This window comes from Medicago truncatula, chromosome 1 (genome assembly GCF_003473485.1).
Source record: "Medicago truncatula cultivar Jemalong A17 chromosome 1, MtrunA17r5.0-ANR, whole genome shotgun sequence".
NCBI lineage: Eukaryota > Viridiplantae > Streptophyta > Magnoliopsida > Fabales > Fabaceae > Medicago > Medicago truncatula.
The window spans coordinates 6671290-6687758 of record NC_053042.1 but is presented as its reverse complement, the minus strand read 5'-3'; the positions used below and the strand labels follow the sequence as shown (position 1 = coordinate 6687758).

Below are 16469 nucleotides of genomic sequence, written 5' to 3'. Positions count from 1 at the left end.
TGCTTAATACCATAGTAAAAAGAGCATTGTTTAAGAGATCAAAAGAAATAATTTTATACAAAGGTGATATGATTATGACTTAAGCTTGTATTTCGAGACAAATTTTCCTTTTTAGGTATTCCTTTGGCAATATTGTCATTAAGGTAATTTGTTAAATGTTTCTATCATAAATGATAGAGAGTGGTATATATCCGATGGATCCAATTATATATCGACTGTGTCACAGCTTATTTATCGAATCTTTTAATTTTTCACTTAAATATAAGATTAAATTTAAGAAATTTTGTGTTAGCTTCGCCATTTTTTCTCAATCCCACAACATGTTTTGTTTAAAATAAAAATTAAGAATAAAAAAGAAAAAGGACGTTGTCTCAAAAAAAAGATAAAAGTTGGCAACAAGTCAATGACATTGTCAAAATAAGACGATATCATCATTTGACAACCTGTAAGATATATCCACTACGTGTATTTTCATGTTTTATGTCGTAATATTTTTCCAATGAGAATATCACCAAAAAAAAAAATATTTTTCTAATGAGAAGACAATTATTAATAGTAATATATTTGTCACGTATTTTATTTAATCTTTTAATACAAAAATATGAATAGAGTAGGAAATGTATCACTGCCAAAAAAAAGAGAGTAGGAAATGTATTTTTATCAAAATAATAATAAAAATAAAATATGTAAAATAGTTAATGTTTAGATTTTTTTTTTGGGGAAGTTAATGGTTAGAATTGTAAAAAATATTCTTATTAATATAATTTTTTATGATAATTTATAAATCTTCACTGCATTTCATCTTGTGCCTGGAAAAACTATAATTTCATATCAAATTAAAAAGTTAGATATTAATTATGAATACAAATTAAATTTCTTTAATCAATAAAATAAAATATTGATATTATTTGGTAATTCGAAATTATAAATGTTGTGATATGCCTTTAAATCTTATGTTGAAAGTTAAAAATTTCGGTTGACAATTTTTCTTCTGCGCTAGGCGCACCTGTTTTGTAGTTTGAGAAAGGTTTAGACTTCGTGTGCATCAGTAGACACAAGAGCCTAGTGCGCTAGGCACACAAGTCAATATAAAACGAATTGTGCATGTTGTTGAGTCATGTGTTAGGCGCACATGTTAGTCCCGGGGTCCATTTTCTAGTTTTTGGAGTTTATAAATGGTCAAGACTTTTTTCCTGTGTAACCTTGAAAAATGAAAGGAGGAAACCTTTATGGAACTTAGAGGCTAAAAATTGGATGTTTTTTGGGTGAGATCTTTAGGTTGGGAAACACTTTACATAAACACCTTGAATAGTTGAGATCTCATTAGAGGAAGAACCAAAAGTTTTCTATCTTGATTTCTCTTAGGATCTATTGTGACTTTGAATGACTTGAAAAATGAGTAGAAATTATGGACCGTTCTTTGAAAGCTTGTGAAATTAATTTCTTGTAATCTCTTTGCATCACTAATTTCATAGTGGATTTGAGAACTTCTCCCCTCAATACATATGTCATATTGGTCCGAACTGGATAAACAAATATTGGTGTGTTGTTTCCTTTACTCTCTTAACTTTGATCTTTGATTATGTTTGTGGACTTGTTTTGCTTAATTAATGTGTTTGATATTATTGTTATTGCTAGAGAATACTTTTATTTTGATTGCTACTAATTTTAGCTCTGTTAATTTAAGTTTATTGGTGTGATTTGATTTTTAAATTCACAACAGTAAATATAACTTATTACTATAAAAATTAAATCAAAACTACTTAATTTTTTTTTTGGTACAAAAATTACTTAATTATTTTAAGTGAGTCGGATTTGAACAACTTATCAAGGTTATCAATAACCTCAAGGATTAAAGAATTGAGTTATTTATATATTATTCAGCAACAATGTGTGAGCATAGAAAATGAAACTCAAACTATGGTTTTTTTTTGGAGCATGAGTCAAATCTTTAGCAAATCAACAAACCTTATTTAGTATGTTTTCAATTCATAAATCATGAAATAGTATAATTGAATATATAAATAAATAGAAATAGATTCCATTTAAATAAAATAAAATGGTCCCAAAATATTCTATTAAAAAAATACAAAAAACAAAGACAGTGTCGGTGGAGAGATAAAATCAAATCAATAGAATAAAATGTCAAATTCATGAGAAGAAGAAAAACGCGTTAAAGTAGTGGAAACATGATTTGTACTACACAGTATAGTTGTTGAGTCCCACTTCTAAGGTGCTTCCTCAATCTCACTCATTTCTCTACCTTTATTTGGAAACAAAATTTAAATCTAACACTATACAATATGATACAAAATTTTGATAAATATCTTTGTAAGATTATGATGATAATAATATATAATTAAGTACATAGGCTGTACTCTACTGTACAATTAGTTATACGGAGTCTTTCATAGGGCTCTTTCAATCACTATGGATATGTCCTATTGTCTGTCTACCATCATCCACAAATCTTTGTCCTCTGTGACTTTACTTTCCTAGCATTAATACTAGGTTGAGTCTATAAAGTATTGAAAATTACATGAGAGTTTTGTTATTACTATTTTTTTTTTGAACTTTTTTATTCTTTTATAGATGTTGATATATAATTATTTTTTAAGGATTTTCTAGATATTTATCTTGCAATATATACCACATAGTTGGGGGTTTTATGAGCCTATCCATCCAGCTATTTTCTTTAAAGAACTAAGAGTAGGTAAATGAGATGTGATTATCTGCAATAGGGTTTTCAACAATGTCGGAATGTCATATTGTGAGTAAGAAGAATCATATCGGATAGAAATATAAGTGTTGATTGGTGAACATCATATATGAAAGAAAATTTATACTAGATGTCTTAAAGTTTTATGTTAAAACGTAGTGCTTAAATCAGTTGTATGAATGCTCTTAGCGCAATGTAACGTTTTCTTAATGTTTTAAACTCCTTTGCAACGACGGCACGAGTTCATATAGATGTTAAATTTTTTACTCGGGACTTGCGAGAGAGCATTCTCAAGATAAATGAATCAATTCATTTCTATTGAAGAGGTAAACAGTTCAATTAGATTTTAAAGGATTATCAAGAAAAAGACAATTCACCGCAAAAAAAAATATAAGGGTCTAAATTCTAATCACAACAAGTGGCAAGACAAATAAGATAAAAAAATTAGTAGCATTCCTTAAATTCTAGGGAACAAAGACAACATGTCTAAACAATTAATCCCACTCTAGGTCTATCCAAAATAAGAGAACGAAGGTCACAGTCCAATGTTAACCAATTTGCCACCGCTGTTTTAAGAACACTATTGCTATTTGAAAACTTAGGTATGGGGTAAATTTGTTTTTTTAGGAGCAAAATATTGCTTTCTTTTTAAATATTTTAAGGGTGAGTTTGAGAGTTTGGATGAGGGAGATTGAGAGGGCTTGGATGGAGGAGATGAAAAGGAAAGAATAATAACTTTTTATTTTGTTTGAGAGAATGTTTTTGTAGAGAATGAGAAAATAGATTTTGTGATGAACATATTATTAATTGTGAGATTATTATATTGAGACAAAAAAGATTTGAAAATTTTGTCTAAGACATTTAAAGTCCTCCTCGAGTAGATTTTGAGTTCCTCTTGTTGGACCATGGTGGGGAGTTTTATTGATTTGGAACATACATTGGACCAAGAGTAATCACACAAGTGAATTGGTCTTATAACTTATATATTGTTCAATCTCAACTCTTTCATCTAATTTGTAACTTTAAATTACATTTAAACACATTGCACCATCTTTCCTTCAAGTGTGAGACTATCCGCGTCTGTGGTCCAACGCAAACATTAGGGCTTTGATACGATTGTTGGATCATGAGGGAGGGCCTCATTGAGTTGGTTCATCACATCGAACTAAGAGCAACCACATAAGTGAGTTGGACATTCAATCTTACCTAAAACCTTAAAACATTGTGTTTATGGTCCTCTCATTTTATATATTGCTTAAGCTGAAGTAGTGTAGAATTTAAACTCACACTTAACACATTGTAATACCTCCATATTAGACGGAATTTATATTAAAAAAAAAAAAAAAAACCAATCATTTCATTCAGGTTTGGAGACTATTCTTCCTTTTATCCTATCTTTTTTTTGTTTTTTCTAAATTACCTTTGAAGAATGGTGGGTAATTTACCCACCAACCAATGAAAATGAGCAATTTATTTGTGGGGTCAAGATAGTTCATGAATATGTGCTTATGTGGCTAATGTGTATTGGTTGGGGTAAATTATCCATCATTCTTTCATGGGTAGCCTAGTTGTCACTTTTTTTTTTTTCAAAGCTCTCACATCCTAAACTCCCAAATTACTTCTAAATGACATCTCTGAAGACATGGGGAAGTTTGTTGAATTATTTAAAGCTACAAGAACAATAAACATAACCAACTAAATCCAAAATAAATAATATAAAAAATAAAGGAGGATGATTAATATTTTTTCGATTTTTTTTCCACAAAAAAATTAACGAATTATTTTTTACACCCTCAGATACAATTTACTTAGATTTATGGATAAGCAAATGGGCTTCATTTTATTAGTGCTTTTGGGAACATACAAACGACGCCAACAATTTATGTTCAAGCAAATGGGCTTTATTATTCGCACTCGTTATTTTCGTCATTGTGTCTTTTAGATTTTTTTTTCCTTCCAAAAAATGGCCCTTCATGAAAACTTACTTTTGGAAGCTACCAACTTATTTTTAATATCTTGATTCACCCAAAAAATAACTACTTTTCTCTTATAAATCAAGATGTGTCTGTGCATTTATAAATATCGATCTCTTAAAATAATTGAAATTCATTTAAAATTTTGACATCTCCCAACATATATGATTTCAAATATATCGGTTAAATGTCAAACTCTTGATCGTTAATAGTAAAAAAAAACTCAAACAACTACCGCATAGCTTATCTCTTATTTAGTGGGCTCAAATGCTCCACGCCATATTTATACAACCCGTAATTTTATTCCAATGGTGCATATTTAAGAAATGGAGAGGATCTTAATTCATTTAAGCTATTCAGAAGATACACTAACTTGAGTGCAAATCTACTCCAGTTGCTTACTTCCTCCAGTTTCTAATTCTTTGTTCAGATGTAGGACACGTGTCAAGTTAAATAAAGCACTCTACAATTGTTTATGGATTCAGACTCTACAATTGGATTCACACTAACTAACCAAACTAGCAATAACAGACTATAACTAACTTTTAGTTATAATTTTGAGTGGGTCTAATAACGTATACTTTAAGGCTATTGACTTATTTGGTTCCATATATTTATCATTTGAGGTTCAATTTTAATCAATTATATCAAGCTTCAGAATGGAGATTTATATATATATATATATATATAATCTTTTCTAACCAAAAAAAAAAAGGAAAGAAGAAAAGCCGGATTATATCATGACAGTAGAAGCAGGCAGTAGAAAGCAGCAGCTTAATCATACCATATGATATAATAATCAATTAATCATTGAGTCTTGAATAAAATACAAGACGGTCCAATTAGTAAGGTAAGACCTTATGTGAACAAAAATATGATGACACTAATTTCTTGACAACTTTGATTCAAGTGGCTATATATTTTTTTTAATACACTCTCATTCTCTGTATGAAAAGAATTTTCAGAATATACTTCCCAAAATATTCTTAATCTATGACGCAAACCCAATACTTGGTCAATTAAATTTTAATATGACCCAATTATATAATCCATCTACAAAAACAACTAACAGACCAAGGTACTAGAAACCACGGGTCTATTTAATGAACAACATAATATAATACTACAATTAAATATTGTAATATAATGATTTAGACTATGTCTTTTTACTCATCACACGTTATTATGATATATTAGTGCTTAGTCTAAAGTTAATGATACATTATTCCTTATAGACATTACTTACTTTTCATTTTCATAAGGAACAAATACTTCACCATGAATCAAGTTGTGTTTAACCTCATTTTATTCACACTAAGCATGCTTCATTCATCGAAAACAAAGGCACAACAGAATTACTCAGGAAATTCAATACTCAGCTGCAAGAACAACGATGATGCGGGACCTTCATCGGCATTCCTTTACACCTGCAATGGCCTCAATAAATCATGCATGACCTATCTAACCTTCAAATCCGTACTACCTTATAACTCCGTTTCCACAATTTCCAGCCTCATTTCATCAAACCCGAACGAGCTAGCCAGAATCAACGGCGCCACTTTGCTCACAGTTTTCCCATCTGGTAAAGATGTTATTGTCCCAGTGAACTGTTCTTGTTTAACCAATGATTATTACAAAGCTGAAACCAAATATATATTGGGTCCAAACCCAACATATTTCATAGTAGCAAACGACACGTTCCAGGGTTTGTCCACATGTGATTCTCTTATGCGTGCGAATCCGTATGGAGAACTTGATTTGCTTCGAGGAATGGAGTTGAATGTGCCACTCCGATGCGCGTGTCCAACATATCATCAGAAAACAAATGGCACCAAGTACTTACTCACATATTCTGTGACCTGGGGTGATAACATTTCAAATATTGCTACAAGATTCAATATACCAGTGGGTAATCTAATTGATGCCAATGGTTTTTCCACACAAACTGAACTCCTTTTTCCATTCACTACTGTTCTGATTCCTTTGGCAAGCGAACCAGTGAGTTTAACAACTATAGTTGCTAATGATCCACCAACCCCTCTTGGTTGCAGCTTCAAAAAGTGCAAGTCAAACACAAAAGTACTCCTCATTGCTTTAACCACCTCACTGCTGGTTCTGTGTGTTTTCTTGTTTGTGCTGTTTCTGATTCGGTTTCTACTCAGAAAGAGATCAGCAAGGTTTGTTAAGCGATGTTTGGAAGTTAACAATAAAAATGGTGTATTTTCAGAAGAGATCCGTGAGGAGATAGCAATCATTGAACATCTCTCCAAAGTGTATAGCTTTGAGGAAATAAAAGAAGCAACTGAGAATTTTAGTTCAAAGAATAGAATCAAAGATTCTTTATTTCGCGGCATATTCAACAATGGCAAGGAAGTGTTGGCTGTTAAAAGAATGAGAGGAGATGCTTCCAAAGAAGTCAATTTGCTGAAAAGGATCAATCATTTCAACCTGATAAAGCTGCAAGGTTACTGTGAAAACGATGCTTGCATCTATCTTGTTTATGAATACATGGAAAATGGGTCTTTAAGGGAATGGCTTTGCAAGGATAATTCAATTGAACACCAAAGTTGGGCAAAGAGGATACAGATTGCTTTGGATATTGCCAATGGACTTCAGTATCTTCACAACTTCACAGAACCTTGCTATGTACACAAGGATATAAACAGTGAAAACATTCTACTAAACAAAGATTTAAGGGCCAAGATAGCAAAATTTGCTCATGCTGAAGAATCAAAAAGGATGATAACTTCTGGTTCTCCCGCATCACATGTTGTAGGATTTATGGGCTATTTGGCTCCTGAGTATGTGGAGGCTCGGATAGTCAGTACAAAAATGGATGTCTATGCCTTTGGAGTGGTGCTGTTGGAATTGATCACCGGCAATGATTCTATTACCCTACAAGATGGAAGAGAAGTGATGCTTTATGAAATCATACAAAACATCATTGGACAAGAGAATGAAGAAGAGAAGGTGAGCTTGTTCATTGATCCTTGCCTCATCGAAAGTTGTAGGAAAGCCTGTGCACTGCAGCTAGTTAAACTGAGTCTAGCCTGCTTGATTCAAGAACCAGATAGCAGACCAAACATTGAAGAGGTGGTCTCTAGCTTATTGAAAATACAGGCAAATGATATGCAACAGAGAATATCACCCAGCATCAATAAGAGTTTAAGCTTGGAGAGGTGAAACCATAGAGTTTCGGCTAACTGATACAGTTGCTTTTGCAGTTTTTGTATATACTATACATATTTTATGCACCAATGTCATTGGCTTTTGTTTTGGATGAAATCCACAACTATATCCTACAAGAGGAGACAATCCTATTTTGGGTCGACGGAGTAGCAAGGTTTTTTAACAGTTGGTTCTTTAATACAAAAGTTTTCTTACTCTCGATTTGTTTATACCAATCATTATTCCTTTTTCACGATGGCCTCCAGTTTTCTTATTGTTATTATTATATGAACAAAGCTTAATGATGTCCTGAAAAATAAAAAAAACTAGCAGCAAATGAAAGAAAGAAAAAAATGTCATAGGGGTTTGTACGCTCGGATTCTCTATTTTGTTTTTGGTTGGTTGCTGGTGTTAGGCGTTCCTGCTAGTGCAGAGTTTGTATAGTTGTTCGCTTGTTCCAGGGCACTCCTTGTACTTGGATTTAAGTTGTTATCGATAAATTTTGTGATAAAAATAGATTGAAAAAAAAATCATATATATGAATGTAATCAATACATGAGCAAAGGTATCAATTAATTACAAGTACAAAAAAAATCAGCACTGCGTCAAAGCAAATGCCAGAGTACCTTAGCCTCCGTTTCTAATCACAACAGGCTAGGCTTTATCTAAAAAGAATGAGAAACAATGAGATAAATGTGAGATATCTATACTTAATATGGGAAACTACCCGTCACCTTGATATGGTGAAGGGTCCTTTCTAGGCCATACTTGCGAACTGCTTTTTGACCAGCTCTAAACCCATCTCCATAAACAGGGGAAATGTCTGATTCAATCTGGTGCTTGAAGAACTCCCCAAGCTTCTTCTCAAAAGGAGGTCTTTTACCTGTCTTAGATGTATATGATGCAGATGAGGATGAGGCTGATGCAAAGTTGCTGCCTGGTGCAGAAGAAAGCTCAGACTCCAACCACATGTGAGCCAAAACCTGACAGATACCTTCTTCAACATCTTGACTTAGAGTCCGAAAACCTTCATATATACAAAAATTGGCATAAAATTGAGACAGCCGCAATGAAATAAAATGGTATTGATGTTACACAAAAAATGTTAACTATTAAAATGAATAAATGATGGTTCACATGTAGTAACCAAGAAAATGTACGCCTGGAACTGCAACGACTTTCTAGATGAATACCGATAAAAAGAAATCGAGAAAGAAATAGACCTGTTAGCCGCAGCCATGCATGCATCATCTCATGAGCTAGAATCGATCCGGTAAGTAATCTGTGAAAAAAAAATCATGCATAAATTGATGCACCCAAGGGATGGACGGAAACGAAGATGCTGATGTGATAAGAGGGAAAAAAAACTCAAAATATCTACAACGGAAGTCAAACCCCATGGATATCAAGTCGGAAGCAATTTTAGCACCTCTTTTTTTTATTCAGCCATGTAACTTTCAGATTAATAAGCAGATATAAATTGTGTACCATGTAAAACACAGTGCTTCTGACAAACGTAAAATATTATCTGGGTCTAACAGTCTGTGCAACTAGGAGGAACTGTCTGTGCTTGTTATACAAGTTGCAAAAGCAACAAAAACATCGAATTATTACCTTGGAAGGCCGTATAGAATGAGAATTGCAGTCACATCACAGCGTGCAGTCAGTTTGTATGGCTGTGCTCTCGTGTCTCTATTTCCTGTGCCGAGTCTAGGTCGTCTTGAAAACTGATCAAGTTTAAAGGCAAAGTTGCATAAATATATAGCTAACTCTGTGTGTGTGTGTAAGAGAGATATATCAAGTGAGATAGATATTTTTATGCGAAAGTGAGAAGAGTTAATCTTGACCATTGGATCTTATCATAAATGATCAAGATTAAAACATAAAAAAAGCCATGTCACTTATATATTTATATATGTATGTTAGGACAGGAGAACATAACAGGAAATCTTACAGTGCTGAGTTCCTCTGAGAGGCAGAGTCCTCTGGTCTCAGGCATATGATAGTGGCCCTGCGAAGATAAAGAATAAGATAAGAAGGAAAAACACTTCCTTTAATTGTGAACTAGTTAAGATTAGAAGCTTGATATTTTAAAGCATTTTGACAGGGGAAGTATTACTTATTACAAGCATTAGGCTTCTAAATTAGATTTGTTTGTATCTATTTTGCTCTTAAATTTCTTATATCACCGCGTATCAAATTAAATCATTTATTTGATAAATTATGTGGTGAACATATCACCGGAGAATAACATTTTCAAATCTAACACTAACAAAAATGGAAGCCACAAAAATAGTTCCTCAGAACAACTTAATGCCGTTACAATCAAATTATTAATTATATTCACTGCATACAGGTGAAATACATTTTAACTCACATTCTTTTCCCCCTCCCTCGCTTCATTCAGTGCTTGTCTTTCAACCAAAAGTAGAGGAACTTGCTGATTCAGTTTCATATTTATGCTTTCATAGAACTTCAGTATATCAGCATGAAGGGGCTGACATTCATTAGTATCCATGATAGCAGAATCGAGACACTCTAAGCAGAGCTTCCTTCCATCCTTATGGGCAATATATCCCGTCCCTTGTGGCTGCAAGTAAAGAGAGAAATTTTCATTATATTCTTTTCACTTTGCACCATACATTTTCATCCAACTTACCCTAAGCAAGCCTATGATTAATATAAAAATATTTAAGTTGGACTGACCTCCATTCGCTCACAGCTACAACAGCGGGCAGTGTTATCATGTTCATGTGAAGGGCAATAATGCTGGTTCCAGAATGGGTGTGCCCTATATTCAATAAGACCAGCAGGGTTTGTTGGAATCTGTGAAAAAGATATATATTACCAAAAATTAACGGCAACAGGCCATGAGATATATGGCTGAAGTCAAGGAGAAAACTAACAAGCATGCCTTCATTTAATAATTGTAACATGGAAAAACAATAAACATCATGAATGAAATGGAGATGATACATCTCCCATTCTCCCTCCAATTGCAGGCATAAAAAATGCATAAAAGCGTAGAGTTGTAAAAGACAGAAAAAGTATTAATATTCCCAAAGATAAAAGCTTGTTCAAAACTTCACATCAACGACACTCGCACACCAATTATTCAGGACCAGGAAAGCAATCTACTTACACTATTACTAGTATCTAAATTAGCATTTGGCGTGGTTATACTCATAAGGTATGGCTCCCATAAGACCGTAATCTGGATAACGTTTTCCATTCTCCCCATCCATTTTTACATATCAAAAAGTAAAGGCAAACGATAGTCTATGATAGGTATCAGATGCAAGAATGTAAAAAGTTGTTAAGGGGAAATACTTACGAAGTGCTTGCAGACATCACATTTCGGATGGTAGCTTTCCTTATAGCATGCTTTATGGAAAGGGTAATTTCCAGACGTGGAAAACTACAAAAGCAAGGAAATATACATGAAATACCAATAAAACCTTGATCAAAAAACAGTTACGAAAACATTAAAATGAGAAATTTGACTTGATCAAAGGAAATTCTTGCACCTCATAATCAGAGATTGGTAGGTTGCAAGCACGACAACGAAAGCATTCAGGATGCCAGAATGCACCCAAGCAGTTTAGATAGCGGCCATAACCAATCTCAGTATTGCAGCCAGCGCATATCCTATTATGTAAATAATTAGATTAGATATCCACAATTGAGTCTGCATTACATATGTTGTTGATATTCTAATCTAACACCAAGCTGAAATAATAGAATAATTTCTCCATCAACTGAACATAAACAGAAAATTGATGGGCAAATGTTTTCTCTCTTTGTTTATGAGCATTGAATGCGATGTACATGATACAAAAGCTATCCCTTCTTTGGTTGCGGAACTTAGTTCATAGTACCCCATGGTTATTTATATATTCATCTCATCATGATCAAGACTCTACAACAACAATAATAACAACCCCACACTTTCTGACTTGGCAACTCAAAAGTCTATACCAACACACGCGCACACACATATAAATAACAACCGTTAATTTTTTTTGTGCAGCACTCTATACTTGGCTAGTGTTTAGTACAAGGTATTTGAAGAGGATAAAAAGAATGAACAGTGTATCTAGACTACATTCTAGTCCAGTTTTTTTAAAGCTACATTCTAGTCCAGTGTACATCACATCAGCCCCTTCCTACCAAAATATCCTTGATGATTCATAAGATCATCAGTCGACAAGTAGTTCAACAAGACCAGCACGAATAAGTGGGAATTGAGATGCACAATGTTATCCTGTAACTCATACCTGTACCCCATCGGGAAATACTGAATTGGTTGATACATATTATCATTTCCATGTTTGGGAGGTGACTCCAAATTTAGACTTTCTTCTATTGCTCTGGCAAGTTGTTCATCTTCTTCTAATTGTGATTTGTGGTCTGTAAGATGGACAGAAAACTTCATAAATACAGAACAGAAACTATTTTTGAGGAAAATATGTATCAATTCCTAAAAAAAAAAAAATATATATATAATGCAATAATCTTTTAGAGCTATCTCACTCACCTTTTACATTTTTCACTTTCTGATTTTCTTCTACCAAAGACAACGCAATCGCACGATCGATATCTTCATTCTCGTTCTCAGTCCAAACATCCTACATTCAAAACCCTATCAAAACACGCGACACAAAATTTTCTAAAACAATAACTTACAACATTTTCCAAAACCAGACAAAAATTTCTAAAGCATTACAAATTGCATTAAAAATTACCCCTGAAGTTGATGGCAAGTAATAACTCGAATCGTCTTTATAGTAATGCCCTTCAGAAACCTTATGATCAGACCCTTTAAAAATTCTACTAAGCCAACCCATGAATAAAAAAAATAGCTATATGTTCAACAAGAACAGCTCCTCCCTGCACAAATAAACATCAACATAAAAAAGTAATCACAATCAAGAATCAAGATATTGCAAAAAAAATCATCCACGGACACAGACACTGACACGCGACAGCGATAGTAATTTGAAAAATTGACATAATTGAATGTAATCGCATGAGTTAGTGCCGGGACAAGATGTCCCTGTCTTACACAAAAAAGACGGGGGTTTAGCAGGTTTATATAAAAATTAAATAAAATTAAATAAGTTTATGAAACAAAAAACTTGAATTATGAACTAACCTCTGTTAAGAAATTGCAGAAGCAGCGAAAAGCGAATTGTAAGAAAATTGAAATAGTTTGGTTTGGTTGTGTGATCTAATTTGGAAGAATGATTCAAAAACGAGTAAGAAAGAAAAGACTCTTTAGATCATTGACAATTGAAGAAAAAGAATAATAATGAAGAATTAATTATAAAAAAAAAAAAAAAAGAATGAATAAATGTGAAGAAGAGGGAAAAGTAGAAGAAGTGCACGCGATTATAAAGTCAAATTAAATTTGAAGAAAAGTAAAACATTTCATCAATTATCATTATTATTTAAAATCCAGATAGGAGGAGGAGATTTGGAATACAAAGGTGTGTCTGTGTGGGGTCCTCCTTGTTCACACACAACACACACCTTCTTCCTTCTTACGAAGGGAGACCCCAAAAGACAAAAAGTTTGTTCTGATACCGAAAACCAGAACAGTTTTCTTTCTTTCTTTCTTTATATTATTTTACTTTTTTTATCTAGAACTCACCTTCAAATTGGGATGTCTGAGGTTCGAACACCGGCTCCTGCATATAACGATGCATGTCTCGGCCAAATGAATTATACTATTTATTTTACTTTTAACTAGCCTAAAGAATGATATGCATTTTTTAACAATAGCACCTAATAAACGTTCAGTTCCTCCAGCATCTCAGACAATTTTTTTAAATGAGACATGTTAATCAACTATCAATAAATATATATTGTTACATCCAAGTTTTTAATATTAAAAATATACGGCTTGTACAAAAAAAATATTAAAAATATACAGAGTTCACTTAAGATTAAAGTCTTAAGTGAGACCTTGAGTCTTATAAACATCTAAAAACAATTCTCTCATAGGGTACCTAATAAGTACTAAGGTCTTCAAATTTAAGATCTCCCTATTAGAGATTGTCTTATACATAGTGGGTTAATCTTTCTCTCGTATTTCCTCCATCCCCTTTTTATAAGACAACTTTACAAAAATCATGAATCTTAAAAATATAAAATTACGAGCAATAAATTTGTCTAAAATATACGTTCCTATTATTAAATTGGACTATTTGTGTATAGCTGTATTTAATATTAATTTTTCATATTATAAGATAATATTATTTTTTTTAGCCAAAAGATTATATTAAACAAAAAGAGATGCATAGAGTGATGGATATTAACCTGACCCAAAATACAACGCTATAAATCAAACTTAGTGATCAATCCTTATCCATTTCAACAAAAAAATTCACAAATTATTGGCTCAATCCAGCGAATCCGTGTACGAGTGTAAAATCAAATTACAAAAAAAAAAAAATGAAAAGTGAACATCTGCACGAACATGTAAGGTTTAATTTCGGCGAATTGATTGATTGCCAACACGGCAACAACTCCATAAACAAAGCAACAAGCATCAAGCTCTTTCGAGCATACAGTACCAATGTGTAAACAGACATGACAACTTGAAACCTATAGATCTCAACAAATATGGATATATCATCGAGTCGATATTATAAGATAATTGATAATACTAACAAGAGTATAATTAAAAACATTAATAAATATTTTTTTTAAATAGTATTTTAATTAAAGCCCGAGGAAGTACCAATTTTAGTAGGACCATAGGTGAACATTGTGACAACTAAAATGGTTATGACTTATGGGTCGTTTATTGATTACGTTAGGGGCGGAGGAAATGGGGTTAGGTATTTATTTGCGCGTCCGCGGATTTATGGAGATTACTTACTTCCTTGTCATGCGCTAGGATAGGAACGGGATTAAAGACAATATCAGGGAAACAAAAGAAAACAAAAGTAAATCTAAACTCATTAATTAGGGTTTTTTTTTAAAAAGTTATCTGGTCAAAAAACAAGCATTTATAAAAAAAAAATCCTTTAACAGTAAATCTAAACTCATTAATTAGGAATTATTTTAAAAGTTGTTTTGGTAAAAAAACAAGTTTTTTTAATTGCTTTTTATCAATGATTCACAATTTCACGTATGATGGAGTTAAAAGTTTATCTGAGCAGGCATTTGGGGTTTATCGAGACTTTCACGTATTTACAGATGTACATGTCGTCCATTCAAGAGGTCTCACACTCACAACAAGAGTTAAATTCAAAACTTTATGGGCTAGTCAGCTCATTATTATTAATTGTTCCTTAAAAAAGAAGAAAAAAAGCTCATTATTAATTGAGGCAATATTCAGGATTCTCTGGACACATTGCTGACTGTTCTGACATTCTTATTGCTGAATTGCAAGCAATCTATCAAGGATTGCGCATGGTTAGAGCTCTAGGAATATCTGATTTTGTGTGCTACTCCGATTCGCTCCATTCGGTCAGCCTCATCAACGGTCCACCTTTGAATTTTCATACCTACGCCACTCTTATTCATGATATTAAGGACTTGATCATTCTCATCGGTTCTTCTATTTTTCATACTCTTCGGGAGGAGAATCATTGCGCCGATTTTCTAGCTAAAATGGGAGCGGCTACGGATGTTGTTTTGACTTTTCATGCTTCTGCACCAGAAGAGATGTTACCGCTTATTAGGGAAGATGCCTGTGGAACCTTCTTTCCAAGGGGCTAGCTAGTTTCCCTTCTTTTCTGTTTCTGTTTGTTTCCTTTCTTTTTCTGTTTCTGTTTTCTTTTTTTCTCTGTAACCAAAAAAAAAAAATATTGAGGCAATATGCACTAGGGGTCAATGATTCATGTACTTATGGAGGAAGAAGTGGACAATATATTTCTCACAAATAATATTTGGATCATGGTGATATTTTATTACAAATAGTGTCTCCCTCGTTTGAGTACACTTTTATGTTTGTATTTAAAGGCCCGTTTGTTACAGATTAAAATAAAAGTGATTTTGACATAAAATAATTTAAAGATTATATTTTAGAAATTTTATGAAAAATCAGAATCTATTTTACAATTGTTTACCGTAATAAAATCACCTTTTTAAACAAATAATTTAGTTTATTTAAATACAACTATATAAAAGGGATTTTTTTGTTACAAAATTAGTTCCAACTTCAATGATAAACCTTATTGGCTTAAACCTTTAGTTGGAACAAATCCAACTCATATATTCAATCACAATGCGCAAGCCAAGTACTCAATAAACCGACCAGGATTCATACTTATCCATCATATGCTAAATTCCAAAATCAAGCATTGACAAATTAGCATTTTTATGTCTTTTTCTTCTTTCTTTTTCGAGAAAATAGTCACTTTAATCACTGTACTTCGATGTCATAAAACTCTCTGACTCAGGATTAAATACAAATAAGTCTCTGACTCTGCACTTCAGTTATCATTTTAGTCCTCCGACGTTAAATAATTTTGTTAAGTGATGATGTGACATGCTGACAAGCAGTATGGGGTTTCACAGGGACTAAAGTGAAAGTAGGAAATTATTACTTTGTTCCCTGAACCAAAAATCAATATCCCCAAATTGAATCTCAAATC

General features: G+C 32.7%; 2 protein-coding genes across 3 annotated transcripts; one reads left to right on the top strand and one right to left on the bottom strand.

The window, feature by feature from the left end:
* The first annotated feature begins 5970 nt into the window (after positions 1-5970).
* LOC25482092 (lysM domain receptor-like kinase 4) lies at positions 5971-7875 on the top strand. Its single transcript, XM_013610590.2, has one exon. It carries the CDS (start codon positions 5971-5973, stop codon positions 7873-7875), a length of 1905 nt encoding a protein of 634 aa, XP_013466044.1.
* Positions 7876-8374: 499 nt separating this feature from the next.
* Positions 8375-13450, bottom strand: LOC25482091 (protein DA1). 2 transcript variants are annotated; one of them, XM_039832958.1, is made up of 13 exons: positions 13016-13450; positions 12606-12750; positions 12398-12488; positions 12138-12270; positions 11388-11508; positions 11195-11278; positions 11003-11074; positions 10567-10686; positions 10238-10450; positions 9815-9871; positions 9475-9587; positions 9084-9142; positions 8375-8887 (listed from the first exon to the last, which is right to left on the bottom strand). In XM_039832958.1, the coding sequence occupies exons 2-13, from the start codon at positions 12705-12707 to the stop codon at positions 8571-8573; spliced, it is 1482 nt and encodes a 493-aa protein (XP_039688892.1). In that variant the 5' UTR covers positions 12708-12750; positions 13016-13450; the 3' UTR covers positions 8375-8570. The 2 variants fall into 2 exon arrangements, with proteins under 2 accessions (XP_039688892.1, XP_013466041.1); XM_013610587.3 differs by lacking the exon at positions 11003-11074 and having other exon boundaries at positions 13016-13449.
* Positions 13451-16469: the final 3019 nt, after the last annotated feature.